This window comes from Pyxicephalus adspersus, chromosome 4 (genome assembly GCF_032062135.1).
Source record: "Pyxicephalus adspersus chromosome 4, UCB_Pads_2.0, whole genome shotgun sequence".
Lineage (NCBI taxonomy): Eukaryota > Metazoa > Chordata > Amphibia > Anura > Pyxicephalidae > Pyxicephalus > Pyxicephalus adspersus.
Window position 1 is genome coordinate 115,939,240 of NC_092861.1, and position 22,588 is coordinate 115,961,827.

Below are 22,588 nucleotides of genomic sequence, written 5' to 3' on the forward strand. Positions count from 1 at the left end.
GAATCATTAAAAGACATGAAAAGTTGGCAACAGAGATAGGGTGGACAACCTCAAGATTTTAAACGGGACCGGGACCCCTGGACGCTGCATGTAGCATCTGAAAAAAAAAAAAAACACGGCAAAGCTGCTGCCACCAACTGCCTAAAAAATAAATAAATAAATAAATAAAGAACTGTCCCATTTTGCTCAATGTTAACCTTGTTTGGCAGGAGGTTTTAAGCAGCCAAACTGCTTGCAACAACTGATGTGCTATAATGTGAACTTAGAGTATGCATAGGGTAGACCAATACAATTTTAACATGGTAATTTTTTTTTTACCTTAATTCTTTTGGTTTTTTTAAAATACAAATTACATTTACAGACAATGAAACTTGATTCCACAGCAGAAGCTTCTTCACACAAATCACAGGGCTGTGCGGATCTGAAATTTATACTTCAATGCACGTTCTTCCAACTCCCAAAGAAAAAAGTAACTTTACAAGCTTAGAGTTCATTTTTATCCTGGGTGCAGTACTTCAGTTATAATTGAAAGGGAAATTCTGACATTAAAGAGGTTATCATCACATAACCAAATGTAGTTTAACTCCCTACATTTACCAGGTTGATGGAAGTTTAAAACCTAAAGTGAAATCATTACATGTGACAGCTCCGTAGCTCAGCTGTGCTGTGCCCTATATAAACGTCAAGAAGCAGATGGTGCTTTTCAAGCGTACTTAGGCCAGTCTTGGAAGGACAACTAATAGATTAATACAGGACCAAACACAAACAGTGTTTGGGCAAATCTCTGCCATGTATGTTTGTTATATTAAATCTTAACAATTTTTGTTTTGGCCCACAGCTTAATAGGGAAATATTGAGTGAATAATGTTCTAAATCTGTCTGCATCCTCCACCTGACATAGCATTTGGTTGAAGATGACTCTTTATGCCAGTTCAAAAAACAATTTTCTCAATTCAACCCACATGGGGAAATATTGACTTTGAAGTCCTGCCTTGAAGTTGTACACCAGCATTATTGGATATAATTTTTTTAATTACCCCAAAATATGGGGTATTTAATTACCCCATTATATTCTAATATCAAACTACTGGGCATAGTTACCAACAATTCTATTATTGATGGTGCCACTACTGGTTTTTCTACCCATTTTTTTTTTTAAATACGTTTTTGTATGTTTGTATGATGTTTTCTTCTAAACACTCAATAAAAAAGATTGACACAAATGATGGTGCCACTTCCTCATAGAGCATTATATCAGTGTGCAAGACAAAGAGAAAAGAAGATACTGCAACATTTTAAATTATTGTAGATGCAAGTCTATGGTATACATTTTTAATAAGTATTATCTCATTACAATTGAAAATTACAACACAGTACCTTTCCTAAAGCTGAAAACCAGGCACATCAAACTCTCCTCCAATAAATCGGTTCCACCTTTCTATTTTTTTTAAACAGAGGATCCATAATTCATATTTTCATTCTATGAGCAGAAATTAGTACAGTGGTAGCTTCATAATCTATTATACCATTTCATACACACTTATTCGTTCCCAAAAACAGCTTGAGATGACCTAAAATGTGTACACATGTTTGATTATTGTTGCCAAGATGAACATGCTCATCTCAGGAAAAAAAATCTACCGTGTACAGAGGTCAACTGACGTCATTCATCAATCCACCCAACTGATTGAGAACCAACACTGTGTATTACTATGGAGCCAATTACAAATGGCACAGACTCCGGAACAGCATATAATGACTGCAGAAGTCTCCAAAGCATGAGAGGACATAAACACTGTTCCGTCCTTACATGTGTCTCTCCCCCTGCTAGTGTTCTACTCTGTATGAGGCCTTTCTTCTGAATTGGTCATATTTAACTAATACAGAAACTAACAGGCTACTAATAAAACACTTTTGCTCATAATCAACTAAAATACTGATGGACGGGGTTTGTTTAAACTCTGAAATGCATCAGTAATGATAACAACGAAACAATAAAAACTATCCCCCCATCCCTATCCACCTTGATTGGAGCACAATGCTTATGTTTTGGGAAACCGTATTTTCTATTATGCAAGTCCAAAGTATTTTAAATGGGGCAAGAAGAGACAATTCCCATCAGACTATTTCTGACAAATGCACCAACCTGTAGGCCTGCAAGAGGCATAGAACATGGAATTGCTGTCCATTGTCCATAGGCCAGCATGGTGGCTCAGAGATTAGCACTAGTCCGCATGGAATTTGCAGGTTCTCCCTGTGTTTGCATTGGTTTCCTCCCACGTTCGAAAAACATGCAGGTAGGTTAATTGGTGTCTCACCAAAATTCACCTTAGACTGTATTAACGACGTATGACTATGGTAGGGACATTAGATTGTGAGCCCCTTTGAGGGACAGCTCGTAACATAACTATGGAGTTTGTAAAGTGCTGCGTAACATGTTGGCGATATATATAAATACTGTGTATTAATAATACATTGTAACCAAGCAAATATCATTCAAAATTTACTCACAAAAAGGTCATAAATCAGTTCTACTACCAAACCAGCTACCTCTTTTGCTGTTTTGTTTTTTTTTTTTGTAGTGAATTTCTACTTGGCATTGGAGCAAGGAGTGAGAAGCTTAGGAGGTCTTCTTGGGTACTTTTGCCAAGACAAAAAATCTCAAGTTCATAAACTGCTTTTTAAATCCACTTGATGTCACCAACTAATACTTTCAATTCTAATGACCTTAAAACTCTAATTCTGCTTACAGCTCTGTTTGGGAGATACAAGTCATTAAAGTATGTGTCAGAAGTCTATTCCTAACTTGGTTATTCATTGAAAAATATTTTCTCAGTGAAAATTCTTGTTACCTTTTTTTTTAGTAGCGGACTTTGACTTAAAAGCAAATACGCTTTGAATAATTTTAATAAGGTAAAAAGACATGGCAAAGGGTTAACAGAAATTCCAAAATTTGAACTTCTCAATCTACATCTTTTTTTTAGGAGATTTAGAACAACAGGGAATCTTGTACCCTAATATTGCAGGGCAATGTGATTGTGGTGACTGAGTTTAAATCTGAGTAACCGTAGTCTCAGAAAATGCTGAAATAGCTAGCATGGGAGAGATTGATAGAAGAAAAGACATGCTGCCTAAAAAAAGAATAGATTACACAGTTGGATATTAGTCTGTTAGTCAATCCCATAATTGGACAGGATAGGTAAACCTAAGAGCAACTACAAAGGCATAAGGAATATTCAAAGTCAAAAGAATATTCATATCTCATAAAGTGGCTAGTACCTAACAGAGCATTCAGAGTACCTAACACGGGCAAATAAAATGTTGGCAGGATTGAAAAGGTTAATGACATTTACATTACACAATATGACCCAAAACTGCTTTGAAGTAGCAATGGCTTAGTAACGCCAAGCATGCTTAAAAATATCCAGTGAGGTATGAGCTGGATAGAAAATGATGACGCCTTACCAAGCATGTCAGCACACACTTAGGTTACAAGTAACTTGAACTGAATTTTGGGGTGGCCTTGTGTAAAGCTCAATTAAAAGACGATATAAAAAAAATTTTTTAATCAAGTTACACATCAATGTATATTTACATACAAGTAGCGTAAGAACCTACATTTGCTTTGATATCAACAAACAGCAACACATAGACCTGGTTTGTGAGGGTGAGAATTTTTAGCCAGTCAGAATACTCCACCTTTGCACAGTGCTTTTGCTCTACTAGCGTGAACATGTTAAATGTAGAAAGAGAGTAGAGGGATGATCTCATCAGCGATCTCTAGCTCCTTCATTGTCCAATTAGTACAATGTGCACCAGGTTCTAGTGCTTATTTGCTGTTTAAACTAGGATCTGGCATTATCTAACCATTAACATACACAAATGAAGGGGTAATATGTATTTTATCAGAGAAAACAACATTTTTTATTTGTGACTGAACTTTCTATCTAAATCTTTTTATAACTAACCTTTATGAACAGAGCAGCCAAAAAATGTGAGAGAATGTCACTGACTCACTGAACTGTAATATTAGCTTTAGCTATTTAGCTCTGTACACAACAGGTAAAGTAAACATAACAAAAGCAATTTAGAGCTTTTTTTTATTTTATTTATTAAAAAGCTATAAACACTATAAATTGACATTAAAAACACACATTTTTGACCAAATGTTTTATTTGAATATTTAGGCATATTACATGGGAACAGAAAAAACAACAATGTAATAATAAAAAATGTAGGAATGTAAACAAAACAAGACAGAAAATTTACATTTAAAATTGTATCAAATATTTCACAAAATTGCTTCCGTAAAAGTTTTTTGGGGTTCGAGTTTCATAAGCCAAAGATGCTAACCAATGATCTGAAAGTCTTCCCATTGGGTAAAGGGGTCTCTAATAGGAATATGCTTTAAGGAATTTTTTTAAAGATATGTCATCCTATTCACAATTTTCAGCATATTCTATAAAATGCCTTCAAGACTAGCAATGCTTTGTGCGTAATAAATTATTCCTGTCATACTCTAAAAGCTTACCAAACTATCATAGGATCTAAGCAAGATGAAGGAGTTCTTGCCTAAGATATTCCCCAAGAGACCTATTTCAAATCAAAACAATCTTTTACTCAATACCAATATGCAACTGTAGGTCACAAAATGTGCTACTACAAACTGTACACTTTATTGCTATTTAGAGAACACAGTATTGTTCTCCCTGATGTGCTGCTTATCATGAGGTTTAACGTTCTCTATTTATATAAATATAATAATGCAGAAGTCAATATCAAATCTGTCAAACTTAAACCAAAAAGAACTCAAACCAAATAATATAAAGGAGGAAGTTCCCACAGTAATAGAGGGAGTGAAAGTTTATATATATATATATATATATATATATATATATATATATATATATATATATATATATATATATATCTTAAGTTGTTCTTACTCCCAAATTGAACTTTGCCTACATAGACACCTATGAGATACCTACATTCTCCTAGCCTGGGAAGAGGCAACATCTGGTGGTATACCCCCTCCTTCTCTACCCCAGGACATCTTCCCCTCCTGCCCTAGCCCTCCATTTCTATTTCTTACCTTTTTCATGTACATCTTCCCCAGAGCACATTTCTACCCTATCCAAGTCTACCTCCTTTTTCCCCCAGTTTTATGTGATATTGCATTGATGTACAATTATCTGTATTGAGTTACAAATCTTGAGTACCGAAGCAAAGCTAAATCCTGCCACTACACTTCCCCACTTTTCCTTTTTACTCATTGATGTTGCCTAGAGCAAAATTACAGTCAGGCATAACGTACTGTAAAAATGTCTCCCCCAGATCATAATTGCCCACAGTTATTGCCCATGTCATCTATGTAAAAAATGCTATTCCATTCTATTTCACAGTACAGAAATGACTGGGGCAGCCATTTTGCATTGTTAAGTGAGATTCTACAGGGAGAGGGAGCTGTACAGGTCAGGGGAAAAAATAATTCTGTTGTCCACAGTGATTTTAGAGTTTCTGGTTTGTCGGTAGAGCAGTTAGGAGTCTTATCTTCTTCTCTTGTAAAATGCCCAGGATCTTATTGGAGGGATCGAAATGCTGCCATCTTCTGTGATGTCCAGTGTGAGGCACGCATGTTTAACTTCTAGCACTATATATTTTTTTTATTAATTATGTATTTGTATTGCATGTTTTGCAATGTGCCCCCCCCCCCCATACACACACATTGCAAAACATGCAATACAAATACATAATTAATAAAAAAAAGTATATAGTGCTAGAAGTTAAACATGTAAAGTATAATAACAGACCTTTAGGTACAAGATCTGCTATAAGAAAGAGGGAATATTTTGTAAAAAAAGTATTATCCCATTTGTATGTTTTTCTAAATCAGGCTTTTAAAATGAAGATGGGCTAAAATGCTGCCTAGAAAAGTTGGATTTCAAGCAGGGAAAATGAACCTATAAGCACCACTATTAAATATCTGTGTTCATTTATTGAGAGAAATTAAGCAGAAAAACTGTGGTTTTTGTGGGTTCTGAGAGTTCACCTTAAAATAATCTATAATGAGCCTCATGCTTTGTATAAGGTCTCCTCTCTATTGGAAACACAACATGAAGGGTTTTAGAAGCTCCCCATCTCCAATTTTGAGTATATCAGAGATTCATCAGACTAAATGTATTCTGGAAGAATCATATGTGTCAATCACTGTAACAATGCACTTAAAATTTTTTCTATAGAATTACACGTCCTACATTTCCATATTTCCTTTTCATTGACAAATGTATTATGTTAGTCTAAACATAGCTTGGCTCCAATCACCACTGTGCTTGTGATGTGTGATGGGGACCACATTTTGTGTATCATCTGCCTAGCCTGTATGAGCAAGGACATTATAATTTAGGAAAGCGGTCATTATAATTGTTCTCTTATGAAAAATCATAGTAAAAGTAGATCTTGCATGAAAATGCAAGGTCTGCTTATTTTGTAATCCTCCATGTAAAAAGGCTAGGCAAAAACAATTGAAGAAAAAAAAAAACACTTATAGTCACCCTAACCTTGGCCTGCAGATGCTCCCTGTACTTGACAATGGCATCATTGAGCCTCTTCATGGAATCTTGGGAAAACCGCAGTTTTATGAGCATGATTTATTAATGTTCTCTAAGACCTGAGAGGATGCACTTTCATCTGTGAAGCTAGGTGATCCAGCAAACCTAGAATGGATCTGGTCCAGAACTGAAAACACTTGCTAACAAATAACAAATTACTTTTAAGAAATCCATTCCAGGTTTGCTGGATCACCCAGTGATATAGAAGGATTGTCTACCCTTCTATGAAAAGTAGAAGGTTGAGTTTAGGTATGCTTTAACACAGTGGTCCCCAACATGTGGTTCGTGGCTCTGGCAAAAAATTTTGGTGGTCTGCGGCTCTGGCCGGTGCAACCCCCAGCAGAGTTAGGAGAAGGACCCCGCCAGAGCCATGGACCATGTCTCCCGTATGCATGGCAGGCTCAGGCCGGTGAGCGTGTTGTGTCTCTGAACACAACCCACCCACTCTCCCATCGCGGGCTCAGGCTTGCAATGGGAGAATTGGCGGGTGGGTTCTGGCATCATGACGTCACTCACTGTTTGAGTGACACACGGGTCCTCGCGCATGCACGGCCAGGAGTCGGTAAATTTAGTGGTCCATCACTGTAGCATGGCAGGTGCACAACCTTGTGGGATGTGTGATCTTAAGCTTAATTAGAATTATAAGGGGAGACCCAATAATAACACATTTCTTTAAACAAGCAAGCGGTAAGAAATGGTGCACAGTATTTTTTACTTTTTTCTAATTTTCTTTATGGGGAGGGGATTTCAAAGGTCTTTTTTTTTTTCAAAAACAGTCACCCCACACCCATCACAAACATAATAAAAAAATCCAAAACATGTTTCATTGTATTAAAATAGATAAAACCTACCAAATGAATTCCAAAATAAACTTGTATTATTTTGCATTCTACTTACGTACTACATAATGATGTGCACCAACAATAAACCTGTAATGGATGTTTTATTGACCACTAAATAACATAACCATAATACAACCCAACTTCACCTGCTTCAAAAACAGCAATATCCCTTACTTTCAGCAAAGGCATAACTTTGCTTTTTTTGTTTCAAAACACTCCAAAACAAAATGCTAAAATAGAACATTTCAGAATTGCCTTCATGATAGTCCTAAAATTTCAGAACTCCACTGGGAATTCATAAGCACTTTTCATTTTGCCATTTCAAAAAGAATGATGAAATGTTTTACTTTTTTACTCTATTATTTCAGTAATCCCTCTTAAGTTGTCAAAGAAAAGATTTGTGTAGTGAAAAACAGAATACAAAATAAAGACAGGTTGCTGTCTTATTTGTTCTGTAAAGTGTAAGTTCTTGCACGATGCATTTTACTATGCCTTTTAGAGAATGTACCAGTATAGCAAGATAATGAAACCTTCCACGAGGTAACACTTAGGAATAATGAAAGGGAGCAGTAATAGCAACAATAATAATAAAAAACAACAACAGCAGCAATAATATATAGAATAAAATGCTCCCCATTGGGTAAAACCAGACTGTTGAGATACTGTATCAAATGGCTCTGCTGGCAAATAAACCATCAGGCTAAAGGTCGAGAGATTTACTTATAGAGTTTGTCAGAAAAACAAAACATCTTAACTATACACAAAGGGGATCATTCTCTAGAAAAGAGTAGCTGTTATTGAGCAAAATCACACCACAGGTGACTAAATTATATACTAATTTGAGAGCATTTTATGCATTCTGGTGATTCTCCAGGAGCTTTGCATGTAATTGAAGAATATAAAGTGGAAGATAAAAAGTGAACACCACATACTGATTAATACTTTGTAATGAAATAGCTGCATATCGTAGAATACGTGATTTTTTTGTAATATCTGACAATGACTAACACAACATCAAAAATGAATCGGATGAATACAGGAACCAGTGGGTTTATTAGGTGTGATCACATATCAAAAGCTTTCCCATAGGCAGGGGAAGTTTTAGGCAAAGTAACTACGAAAATTAAATATTCTGCATGCATATGATTTACGTAGACCCAAAAAAAGGCCAATTTTGAACACTGTTGAGAAGTAATTTTCCTCGCTGTGTTGAGTTTTTGATTAGATAGATGCATCACAAATTTTAACATAATTCTATACTGTCTTGTGAACTATGAACTAATTAGTTGGATGTCTTGCATTCACAGAAAACTGCACCATCCATTCATCCTTGTATTATAACATATAAATGTACCCATGAAAAATCTACGCATGTGTGATGAAAAGGAGACCCAAAACATGCTCATCCTGATTTATTAAAGTTCTCCAAGGCTGGAGAAGATACACTTTCATCAGTGAAGCTGGGTGATCCAGCAAACCTGGAATTGATTTCTTAAAAGTCATTTGAACTAATAAATCAGGGCCATTGAGTAGGACAACAGCATTCAATTTTTATTCAGTCAGTACCCGACAAATTTTCATGCATTATATTCTGTGATGTTTAAGAATTTATATTATGAATGAATAAAAATGAAGACAAATTGCTCACAACTTCATAAATATCAAATACTGCAAATCTTACAAAAGGAAACTGTAAAAGAATCTTACAAAAAAATGGATCAAATACTCTATAGTAAATGTGGACACTCCTTCAAATTGAGTTTATTTGAAAGAGTATTATTTACTTTACAACAAACAAAGACAGTTTTATGCGTCCAAGCTTGTGACAATGGTTTGGAAAGTACCTTTTCTGTTCTACCATGGCTGAACTCTTTAGCACATTTTGCACCAGCATGCCTATTTATAAGGACTTTTTCTATATTTTCTGTGAAATGGATATTTGAGCTTAGAGAGACAGAACTAGTGGTAAATGCAGACTGAGCTCCATTGCAGCAGCAAATTCTCTTTCACTCTATAATGACATGGTTCAGTGGGTTTGGTATGGAAAAACTTGGGGCCTGAAGAGACTCAACCCCAAAGTCAGGACAGTATCTGTTCCTGGATCTCATTAATGGGTTAGGCTAAATGTTCATAAATTCCTAAAGATACATTGCAAATTCCTGGTAAATAACCCTGCCCAAAAAGTGGTTATATCCACAAAGAGAACAGACTTTATATTAATGGCATTGGTTTTAAAATGGAATGTTGACAAGCTCACATGGGTTCGATGGTCAATTGTTTACAAATTATGACCATGCAGTATATGTGATTATTATGACAACTCCTAGGTTCTAATTTGTTCAGAAGCATTGCATATTTTTGGCAAGAATATAATTCAAGCACCAAGATGTAAGTAGCTATGTGGCCAAGTTGAATGCAACAGATATTTTAGGAGGTCAGATCTGAGTAATATGTTAATGGTAGTATAACATTTTCTATTGCTGCTGTAAAACAGTGAAGCAATGGAAGCATATTACCAATGTTAAATATTTATAGCATTAACTAATGGAACTAAGTTACTAACAAAATTACAACTTTATTATGTTTAGTCTTTTTGTGTTTCAGGCATTACAGAACAGAAATGATGACATTATCAGCTATTAGAATTACTCGGTATTAAAATAAAACAATGTTACTGTCTTTTGTTTTACAAAACAATTGCATTACACAAAAAGCAAATATTTGTGTTACTATTTATGGAAGCTATTGGTAGGCATGGTGTAAGACAAAAATAAAACCACTACTGTCTAGAATGTCATTCAATGGAAACTTATCTTGCCATCACAGTAGGAAAAATAAAGAGCAGAAATGATTAGGTTCAAAAACGTGCCCCGAGAATTAATAAGAACTTGGGAAAAATCTGAACTTCTTCTTTTAGAAGAAACTTGAGCCTGAAATTATTATACTACCTTTTTGCAAAAGTTTGTGTACATAACCTGCCAAGCCAACAGTAAATTACTTTCTTTGGAAACAGTCCAACATCTCCAAGTTGGAAAGCTACCCACTAAGTCCAAAATATCCTCTTTCCAGAATGCAGTAACACTATGCAGGATCTGAGCCAAAAAGCTTTCCTACGGGCTGCTCGCATTTACCAAGGCTGAATTAGAAGGCAGTATTTACATAGTTGTTCCTTAAAGCAGTCCAGGGTTTATCAGAGATTATTCAATAATAGAAATGTTGGAGGACAGAAAAAGTAGGTGAAATTCCACTTTCCAAAGAGTGAAAAAACGCAGAAAGAACAACATGCTCTAGAACATAAGGATTCAAAAAATGAATAGGATAATAGGCTAATTTCACATTCTCAAGATAAAACGCAAGGATATTTCAAAATGTGACAAGTATTTTCAGTGTAGTCCAATTAAATTTAGAAAGTTCAATCAGATGGCTAAAAATAAAATGCTGTAGGCTGATGTCACATAGGCAATCCCATAGAAGAAATTGTACATTAGGAGACAAGATACTGGAACCTTCATGTAATGCTTCTTAAACTGAAAGGGAAAGAATTGCTTTAAATTATTCTTCCATGGCCCCTTAAAGCTTTGGAAATTAGGCTTTATATGCTTAATGTAAGTAGTTGCATGGCGAACCTATCCACCTTTACAGCACAACAACCATGCTTTTAAGCATACTACAATTTACAAATGTGAATCACCAATTCCTATGGTGAAACTGGAGATGTAATGCTTTAATTTTCTTTAATTTGACTACTCATAGCCTAAGAACCAACTATAATGAAGAGAAAGCTAACCAATAAAAGAGGCACAGTGGACACATCTCTATGTTAAAGGTAACCTATAATGAAGATGTATGTAGGCTGCTAATGCCGACTTCTGATTTTCAAATGTTAGTTGCCTAACATGCAGACCAGAAGTTATCTTTGACTTCCTTAGGCATTATCTAAAGGTAATCTTCAGTTAATACATATTTCAGGTTTAACCTAAAAGCACAAGTGACTTGAGGATAATTTCATTTTGGTTTTGAATATAATGTAGTGTAGTTTTAAAAAAAAAATCAAACAAATAGAAAATGTAGCTGATGGTAGCATGATACTTCTGCACGTATTTATACAAGCTGAAAAATATTCACGCATTTACATACACTATTACGAATTGCTTATACATACAACATTCTTGGATATCTAGCTACTATTTTATGATAATTATTATACAGTTATGCTCACAAGGAGAAAATTATAGACACATCAGCTTTGCGCTGAAGAAGGATCAAGGTAAATGTATGACAGAGGTTTTGTTCATTCAAAAATAATTTGGTGCCATAATTAGCCATTCACTTTTTCCCTGGTTGAATATTAGTGATCATAACTGTAGTGTGGCTCAGCCAATTGTATTAGCACTGTGAAAAGGAGGATAAGGGCCAGCAGCCAATCACTGTGCCAGGTCACTGCCTGCTTATGGATAATTTTCAATTACACAGCAATTAGCAAATGAACAGGAAATCTCAACACTCATCTACTTAACATGTTGTAACTCCATACTAAAAATCATCTCATATAACCAACTTGGCTTTGTATAAACATGAAGCTAGACAGCTGACATCTGTCACAAAACTGGACCACGGAAGGGCAACTACTATGATTGTTCAGTGAAAGAAATGTTGCCATATAAATGAAAGCATAATAATTAAAATCATAATAAAAACAGTAATTTAGTTTTGTGACTGTTTTTTCCCTAACTAGTAGACATAACATTTCATCAAACCCTGCTTAGATGAATAGGTGTATAATATTTTTAAAGCTGCCAAAACATCAATATATCAGTAATGCAAGCACAAACTATAAAAGTAATGCACGTCTTGTCTGCAGAACTTCAAAATTTTCCTTTCTGAATATTTTGGCCTAGTACATATGGGTTTTGGTTTGAACAGTGTGTGCGAACCATTTTTACATTTTTTCAAACCTCAAGAAGCTTGGTTGAAAACTTTACAGCAACGTTCAGATCTAGTTTGGAAATGTTGAATGCTGATATTATTGGGAAACACAAGCCATCATTTTAAACAAGCTGCTAGATGATAGCTTGAGTTTCTGTCTTGGGAAAAGTTTGGGTGCTGCCACTGGGGAATGTTAGTTCCCTGGCTGTCATGCAGATGTTTTACCTTCAAAGCATTTTGGGTTGAAAATATGCAAGCAATACTGGCACTTGTGTACAGAGGTCACATAATTTAGTTCAGACCTATGGTGGGGAAGCATCAGGCAGTGGTATTGCCCAATCAGAAAATAAAATTATTGCACTGGGTACAATGACAAACTGTGCCCACCCTTTGCATTGTCTATGCCCCAGGTGATAAGCACCATGCGCATAACAACTCTGGAAAGAGACTGAAGAGAGAGGCAATTCCAGATGGAGTAGAGTTGAATTAATTTGCTTGGCTTTTCCCGGTTTGTTTCTTCCATCACTCACCTGAAAAATCTTTAGTGCCAGTTCACACTAGTGAGGTGAGTGTGCATTATCACTTGTAGCTTGAAGAGGCCTATTTCGTGTTATAATATACATTCAATGCAGTTCATTGTGATGATAGTAATTTATTGGCTGTCATGTTCTCATTGTTTCTTGGTCATTGACAAATATTGAAGCCAGGGACAGACCGGCAACTAATATTTTTAAAAGCAGAACATTTACACATTACTACACAATTTATTGTAAATCTAACATGTTTTGTATACTGCAATGCTCACCATAAGGCCAATATATGCAACTAAAATCACAAACCTGCTGCTGTGGAAACTGCATTCCTGTCATGCCACTATGGGTCCTTCCCTGTATTCCCATTGGATATCTTTGAGGTCCTGGAGGTCCATATGATTGGCCAGGATAAGGACTGCTTTGTTGTGTCTGGGAGTAGGGACTATTGCCCATTCCATAAAGTGGAGGCCTTTTCATTACCACTGGATCCATTGGACTTCCCTGCTGGAAAACAAAATAAAAATCTATTTAAAAGTGAAATCTGTTTTTCTAAGATTTCTGTGTTTACTTTACTTATTTCATATTGTCATCAGTGATGAGGGGTCAAGTTTGATACCAATACTGATGGGGAGGTTTTGCAGGCCTTGTGTGTCAATATTTTTTTTCAAATGTCCTGTCAAATGCTGCAATTTCTATTTCACGCTCCATAAGGAAAGATTACATTTTATTCATAAAATGAAGACTGGGAGTTTGAACATCCTAATTATGAAGAACAACATCCTAAACATGAAAGCATAATGCATATTCAAAGATCCAAAACCAAGTCATAGTTTTTACTTAAAGGTGCACAACAATGCACTTTTTTCAGCACTTCTTTTGAGGAACACAGTTTATTGCAAAGCACTAAACATTTACAATTGTGAACTGTGGTGTACTAAAGGGGGACATTTACTTTTTATAATGTACATGGAATGGTACATTGAAACGGAATGACATTGCACCACAATGTATGGGTTATGCATGGTGGTATGCAACACAACATTGCATAAAAGTTATTTTTTTATGACTTTCACCTTTTTACAAGTTTGCTCTTCCATCTAGGCAATAGAAGGGGTAATTGTAACGACTCTCCTAAAACATTGGTCACATAGGCACTTTGAAGTGAGTTACTGACGTATCACCAGAACCAGAAAAGCACAACCCCACCCCCCGTACATATAAAAGTACAAACTGTACATAGAAACAACATTTATAAAATATCAGCACATATTTATAGGATTATTCACATAAAGTAGACATAAAGTATACAGTACATCTAACAAATACACAAAAAGAGACTGCAATACCACCACAAAACATGTTTACCTTCAGGATCATACAGCATTGTCAATATTAATAATCAATAATATACACTGTTGATGTTTCTCAACCTTCTTGACATGGGGAACCCTTAAAATAACCTTGAGATCCGACGGGAACCCCGGATATTATTACTATATATATCCACAGCTCACAGTACATTAGTGTGCTCAGTAGGAAGAATACTTCTTACATTGCTGGTCAGTGGAAAGAATGTCACCTTTACAGAATGACAAAAAGATCATTGATATCACTCTTGCAAATCTGTTAATCCCTGGATCGGGTCCTGCATTGTCCTGGAATGCTCCTTCCAGGGCATTACCATCTTCTTAGCCCTTCTTTTGACTTTTGTCACCCCATTTAGCACCCCATCTAACCCATCTAAAAAAGCTCCCTCTGCCACGACAATAGAAGACAGAAGGGGTTTTAAAGGGTTTTAAACCCACCCTCTAAAGGAAGAAGGTCATTTTTACTTATATAAAAAGGTTGCCACACTTTAATGTAAGGTAAACATTCATTTTATGTCCACTTTAGAGTAAATATATATATATATATATATATAAAGTCCTAGCAACCTTTGGAGGAACCCTGGGGCTCCATTGAACCCTGGTTGATAAACACTGGCCTTCACGGTAATATATCACCATCCATTTGTCTAAGCCAGTGGTTGCCAAGCTTTTCGGACCCATGGACTATTAAATTACCAGACTCCAGGCCGCACATGTGCGGGGAGCCATATGTCACTGAAAAGGGAAGAAACTTCCCCCAGAGTGACGTCATAATGCCAGAACCCGCCTGCTCAGACCTGCGATCCGTACAGGGGATATGGCCTGCAGTTCTGGCTGGTGCACCCCTCAGTGGGGTCCTTCTACTAACCTCGCTTGAGGGCGCACCAGGTAGAGCTGCGGACCACCAACTAGCAGACTAGACAGCTGGTCTAAGCAATGTTCTAATGAAGATGCAGTGACAACTGACAGCCTTAAAGGTTTTGTGGTGCTCAGTATGTATACATTCAGCAACACATTTTGCAGTGTTTACATAAGACATGGAAATTTAAACAACATAAACAAAGAAAAGAAGATAAAAAAAACATACTCGAAAACTATTCTAAGAACAGAAAAAGGACCCCTTTAAACAAGAAATAGTATATAATAACCAGCCATATAGGAAACTAGAAATCATGTGGTACCTTGTTCTGTAGTAACACAATGCTATAGGCTAGGAATGTGTTGTCCAGGAACCCAAGTTACTGCTCAGTGTTTGGACTAAGAGGGGAAGATGTGTGGTGCACAGCAGGAAAGGGGCGTGTCTGTGAGAAGTTGTCTGGTGTCTGGGGGAACAAGCAGCTCAGGTGTGGGGCTGTCCTGGAAAAGTAGGGATTGCAGTAAAAATAATCTGTCCGACAGGTAAGTGACTGTTCACTATTCCCTGTCATTATCTATGACATGAGGGCTGCTTACAAGCCAGACATTTTGCATAGTTACAGAGCAAAATTGATTCTGTCAGTTGCAGTTATCATTGCTCTGATGTGGAATTGCTGGGACAGAGCAATGGAGGGAAAGCAGTCAGTTCTAATGATACTGGTGCTGCAGAATTGATTCCATATATATATATATATATATATATATATCACACTGAGCACTGCACCACTTCCAGCAGCACCCACTCCAAAGAAGTGTCACAGCACACTATATGCAATGCTGTGACCTATATATATATAGAGAGAGAGAGCGATCGCTCTCTCTCTCTCTCTATATATATATATATATATATATAAGTCACAGCATTGCATATAGTGTGCTGTGACACTTCTTTGGAGTGGGTGCTGCTGGAAGTGGTGCAGTGCTCAGTGTGCCCTCCCTGTGTCACACTGGGACTATTCACTCCCAATTGCTGCTTCCATTCCCTCAGCTAGTTGCAGGGGGACTCCAGATAGTGGATCTTCTCTTGAAGCTGCTATCTAGGACCCTAATTATAACGCATGGAGGTAATTAAGAGAACCTGTCATCTGCCAGAGCTCAGGAGCGCTCCAAGCCTTTCTGCTATTCAGCATCCCTATATTTGTTTATGGTGTTTATAAAATATTATCAGTACCCTTCAATGTTGTTTCCTATGACCAGAAATAGGGTGTTTAGTTCAACTTTCGGATAATAGCTGTAAAGTAAATCATTCATTTTTGCTGCTAGGTCAACCATACGCCCTGATCCTCTAATATAAAACCCAATACTTTGGAGCCACCTATTCCAGACTTTATTAATACCAATAATATTATTATTGTTAAACAGTATTTATAAAGCGCCAACATATTACGCAGCACTGTACATTAAATAGGGGTTGCAAATGACAGACAGATACAGACAGTGACACAGGAGGAGCAGAGGACCCTGCCCAGAAGAGCTTACAATCTCCGAGGTGTATACAGCCATTTTAAATTTGTTGGCCATTAGCATTTCAATATTTGGCTTCAATAGAGTGGGGGTAAAGGACCTGAGAAAGCTTAACCACATATAAAGTACTAATTTGCAGGGCTTCACCTGCAGTCTGCTATGAGGGGTGAAATACTTGTTTTTAAAATTTGTCATAGATATAAAAAAAAAAAAAAAATCTACTGAGCTTTGCAAACTCGTATGCTGAAATACTCCTTATGATTATATATCTCTTAATGAACTCTTATATTATACCAAGGTGGGTTTGAAAGGGTGTTAAAGGAGGTAATTTAAAAAAAAAAATAAACACTACTACAGATAAACCTTTTTGTTCTTTAATCACCAGTCTTCACTAAAACTTTATCTATGCACCCAGAAATTAAAAACATAGAAAATAGAAAAAAGGTTGTTTGAAAATTTTCTTTGCAGCTATAACTATATCATAAAAGTTGAGCATAATTTTGGTTAAGCATAACCCCTACTCTTGTATCCTACAATACTTACAAAATATGCCACGCATGTACATTTGTAGCAAGCGTAACAAAAAGAATGTTGTGCAACAGAAAGCCCTTATTGGCTATAGCACACAATTATGATTTGGACGCAGAGTTAAAACTTTCTCTGCTCCACACTTTGATGAATGTTTTGTATTCTCTCCATGGCTATTCTGTATACAGAACTTCAAAGTCGACTGGCTGCTTTACAAACTAAATTGATTTGAGATGCACACGTGCTATAGTTTTAGAACCCCAGACACATTTCTGCTCTGAAATACATTGAGCAAGCATCAACACTAATATTGTGGTAAACTGTATGGAAGAAATTTCACATCAGATCCAATATGAAAAAAAACATTATACATTTCATACATGCGGAGGGGTGATTTTTTTGCCAGAAACCTAATATTTGTAATGCTGGTCACACACATGTTGTTAAGATCATTCATTGATTAAACTGGTCAAACCAAGCAAAAATCTGTTTATTCTAGTTTGACCATGGTTGCATTTTCTTGATTGCTTGAACAGTAATCTGGATGTGTGCCAAAGAAGTGTTTGTGTTACAGATCAATTAAACGATTAGTTTTAATCAATAAATTACATGTATGACTAATCAATCATATTTTAATTCAGAACTGTGTATTCTGCATATTACATAATGAATCATTTGTTTGCAATTGCTTACGCCAAGTTCAAACACCAATTGCTGTATGTACTGCCAACTTTAGAATGCTGTGATCTAATCAAATATTGCCGTTTAAAAGTATAGATTAGGAATAACGTATAAACGAAGCTTCAAATTAAAATATGTTGATGTTTGAAAACAGGAAACTGTACTTTGAAATCGCCTAGTTAAAAAAAATCTCTAAAAATACCAAATATTAGAAAAATGTTGCAGAAAAACAAGGAAGGCTAGTTGTAAATATGGCTCACCTCTCCAACTATTTCCTAATCCAAAGTTCTCAGGCCAATCACTCCCACCTCCAAGTTCTCCTGCAGCTTGCATAAGATTGTGCATCAGAGAAATTTCCCTATTAACGTCTAAGGGGATTTTTCTGACACACGTTAGAAAATGCTGTTTAAATACTTGGAAGAGGGAGTCATCCTGACAGGATCTGTAGATGAATGGATAACAGGAATCTGGGTACAGGCTTAAATCAGATTTTAACTATGCAAATCCCAGTCATTTTAGCAAATAAAGCTGGGTACACACGTCCAATGGTTCTCGCCTGATAATCGGCTCAGGGCCTATATCGGACGAGAATCTGGCGTGTGTACAGCGCCCGTCGTCCATCGGACGTGTGTATGTAGCTTAACAGTCTGTGTACAACATATACGCTACTGCTTTTTATTTGGAACAGAACTTATTTTTAAAAAAATCCTATATAGTAGGTAGTTTAATTTTCAAAAGCCTCCTAACATGAAATAAACAAATTCTTTAATACAGAACTCATCCCAAAAATAATCAATCCATAGAAGTAAAAAAAAATTTAGAAAGGAGCACTTGACAAACATTTGCAAGCAATGAACACCATCTATTTTACAAGGCTATAAATTAGGACGTTTCCCTTCAACTTTTTGCTGAGATTTTGGCTTGAAATAAGTCAGATTGTGCTTGAAAATCGACAATTATCAGCTTAAAAACACAGACTTGTCCAAGGGTGAAATGGACTTCCAGTGTATGGCAGGTCATGACAAATTGAGCACAGAGGTAAGTTATAGTAAAAGGAGCCTACTCCTCCAAGCATCACACCAACTATATTATTATACATTGAGTGGATACTTTATTAAAGCGGACCTAAACTAAAATTTTTACTTTACATAATTTTTGGAGGGAGGGGTTAAAAAGGTGAAGCCCCACCCTTTCCATCTTTATAAGGTGATAAAGACAAAATGGGAGCGCCTCCTGGGATAACCACCTCATGCATTCCAAGAGGCTTTTGGCTGCTCCAGAAAGAGCTTTTTCTTCAATGGGGGACGAGGGGGGGGCAAGATCAGGTGACGTAGGCAAAAGAAAGAAGAGGGCAGCACCTGGCTCTTTCTTTGTGCCAGGACGAAAACGAATAACTGAAATGTGCAGGTTTTAATCCAGGAAACCTTTGCAGGGATCTGCAGCAGTAAAGGTCCTATTTTTATTTATTTATTTATTTTTAGTTTCTCTTAAAGTACCTTTACATTTTATTACATTTATACTTTACACCTTTAGGAAGCCGTAACTTAGTATCAAAGCATGCAGATGTTTTCTTGGTTGTTGAATCAAACATCAGAAAAGGAAGATGTGTGAGCTAAGCAACTTTTAACCATGGAATGATTGTGAATGCCAGACGTGACTGCTGCAGCATCTCAAACTGCTGACCTCCGGGGACTTTTTGAAAACTAGTCTCTAGAGCTTACAAAGAATTGTGTAAAATAAAAGACAGTCACTAGACATCAGTGGGTGGGCAAAAACAGAAAGAGGTTGCAGGAGAAGGGCCAGACTTTTTAACTTTACAATTGTGTGTGAATTCATACCCAAAATGTAGCAGTATACAGAAAAAAATATACCTAAAAAAGATGTATATTTTATCATTATTTAGTTAAATGTTATTTGAACTGGTACCTGAACTGGTACCAAGAACAGCACAGGCGCCATGTTATACACAACTGCACCATCCCTCAGGATCTACAGTTCGGCAAATAGATGCTGACCCTGGATGGGATGATGGCTTGAAGATGGTGCTGCCCATTCAGAGAAAAAAACAGATGAAGGTATTGTCAGAGTACTGTGACCTCTGTTAAAAGTAACAATTACCTGTAATTGTTACAAAAACATATTACTTAGCATGCATATAATTAACGTAAAAAAATAGATCTGTTGCTATGCCTGCTTAAATCTCACATTCTACTACTTGGATATCCAGTTTTTACTGACAGAGCCAGTGGCCAATGGACCTAAAATGACTAAAACCACACAAATTGTATTAAAACAAAGAAACTTGCTCTGCTAAAGCCTAAATTATGCTGCAACATCAGCTGCAGCTGATCGAAGTGCCAAACTGTGGCATAAAAAGCATGAATCCATAAGTTCCTTTCACAAGGTGGTTGGACGTTCTACAATATTAGGAAAGTCATATTGGCATTCCCATTCTTTTCTGTAGAGATTGTTGACAGCCTGAAGCACAGGTACCTGGCTGACTTTCAGCATATAAAAATTAATTTTGCTAGAGGTAAAACAAGTTAAATTTGACATGGTTCCAGGAGCTTTGACTTGCTGTCTAGTCATACTGAGCCCTCAACCTGCACCAATAAATGAAGAAGCACGGTTGTGGCATATATGAACACACTTGGCTAGGGATTGCTTCCAGAGGCTGTAATGTCTTGTCGTAAAAAATTAAAAATAAAATGTGACTACCCCTTCTTGCTGAGCCGTCTTGAAATAATGTCTTTACAACACCTTCCCAGCACAGTCAGACTTGGCTACATCTTAAGTGCGACTCGGACTAATGCTGACCTTAAATATTATGATGCTATTGTTCAAATGGAATAAACATAAACTGTTTTTGGCCATGCCGGAATGATGGAACTCCTGTGCATGCACAAGGGTTTTATGATACCAACACCAAAGTATAGCGAGTTTGTACATTGATATGCATATATGCATTTCAGTTTACATTCTACAGAAGATCGTGAACAGGCAGATAAGTTTGTTGTATTGCAGAGTGAACATATCTTATCTTTTCTGCATTGAAGTGAATGCCTGTTCACATTTGTTTTTTTAATATTTAGGTTAAGTTCCACCTTTTACCTCAGTCGAAATGCCAGCATAACAGACAACTAATTTTTTATCATATCCAGTTTGATCTAGGGAAACAGGCTGGGAGAGGAAGAAGCAACAAAATAATACGGACCTAAACTCAAAATTTGTACTTTACATAAAAGGATAGACAACCCATTTATTTAAAGTAAAAATTGTATTTTTGTAAGTGCAACACCACCGTGGCAATCAACACAGAATGGGAGCACAAAGCCTCCCAGGATACTTAGGTCACGCATCCCGGGAGGCTCTTGGCTGCCCTTTCTGTAATCGAAGAAAAAATTGTCAATCTCAAACATGCGGAGTGAGATCCGCAATCTTTTTCCCCATCTACGTCAGAGACGTCGAGGGATCTAAATGTAGCAACCTCATGACGGATCTGCGGGATAAAAGGTAAGTGTGTTTTATTTTTAGTTTAGTTTCGCTTTATCCAATCAAATATAGTACAGTTCTTTTTTACTAACATGTAACCTGCTAAATTAGGGAGTGTGCAGAGGAAAAATATACATATTGGTCTGCTGCTTTAAAATATATAACTAACCCCACAAGATCTTGTCAAAAAATTGTAATTTTAATAATTATTTAGCCCAATAAACAAGCCTTCCTAAATAAAGTTTGCTATGAGATGGGATGCACAGTTGGCTCAGTGACTAGCACTGGCTTTTCCTCAAAATATACCTTGGACTGTGTTAATGACTATGGTAGGGACATAGGATTGTGAGCTCTCTGAGTTAAGCTACATACACACGTGCAAATATTGTCGTTGGAAAGGATCTTTCATGATCCTATCCAATGACAAAGAACTGAACGATGCACGAACGAGTGCTGTACATACGTTGCTGTACAGCACCATTCTGCTCTATGAAAAGGGGAGGGGGAGAACGGCGGAGCGGCACCCCGCTGCGCGCTCTCCCTCTCCCTTGCATTAGGATTATTCGTCGTCCATTGTCCGTGGATCCTCCAGGGCCATCGTTCGAACGACGGGCACTCTACACGCGCCAGATTCTCGTCCGATATCGGGTGAGAACCATTGGACGTGTGTACGTAGCTTTAGTGGCAAGGCTATAGACTTTGTAACACACTGTGTAATATGCCAGCACTATATAAATACAAAGTAATTAAAATAATTTGAAAGGATTGTGTGATATCACATGTGCAATTATTTAGCAATAGCAATAATCACCTCTTTGCCAACCACATTTATACCAAGCTTTTCAAAGTCAATAAGGTGACTAAATAGTTATAACAATATTTAGGTACTTTAAGATTTTAGGTACATTAAAAACAAAAAAAATTTGTTCCTTGAAATATTGGTCTGGCTCAACTATAGGAACACAGGGAAATTCGCTTTAACAGTAATATAAGTATTTAAGTACAGTTACCCAGAGCAACCAGGTAAAATGTACTTCTAAAGTCAGACCTGTTCAAGATACATTAAGAATGGTTGCTATGGGTTTCCGCAGATAAGGAACTTATGTGATGCAGCTATTTGTATAAATCTGTCAAACTGCTCAGCAAGGTATCATTTACTTGGTGGAAATTCACTTTGCAAAAAGAAAAAACCCATACATGTGCAAGGAAACCTAAAAAAACAAACAAAA

General features: G+C 36.6%; 1 protein-coding gene and 1 long non-coding RNA gene across 12 annotated transcripts in view; one reads left to right on the forward strand and one right to left on the reverse strand.

Moving 5' to 3' along the window:
- Positions 1 to 22,588, reverse strand: part of ARID1B (AT-rich interaction domain 1B) — a 269,374-nt gene that overhangs the window by 229,264 nt on the left and 17,522 nt on the right. For 7 of the 11 annotated variants that reach the window (XM_072409384.1, XM_072409388.1, XM_072409386.1 and 4 more), the window contains exon 2: positions 13,219 to 13,416. In XM_072409384.1, coding sequence (XP_072265485.1) covers positions 13,219 to 13,416 — 198 coding nt within the window. The remainder of the gene's footprint in view (positions 1 to 13,218; positions 13,417 to 22,588) is intronic. The other 4 variants (XM_072409390.1, XM_072409387.1, XM_072409383.1 and 1 more) reach the window with 1 other exon arrangement.
- Positions 15,329 to 22,588, forward strand: part of LOC140329231 (uncharacterized) — a 55,631-nt gene continuing 48,371 nt past the window's right edge. Inside the window, exon 1 of the long non-coding RNA XR_011920441.1 lies at positions 15,329 to 15,677. This is a non-coding gene — a long non-coding RNA (uncharacterized lncRNA). The remainder of the gene's footprint in view (positions 15,678 to 22,588) is intronic.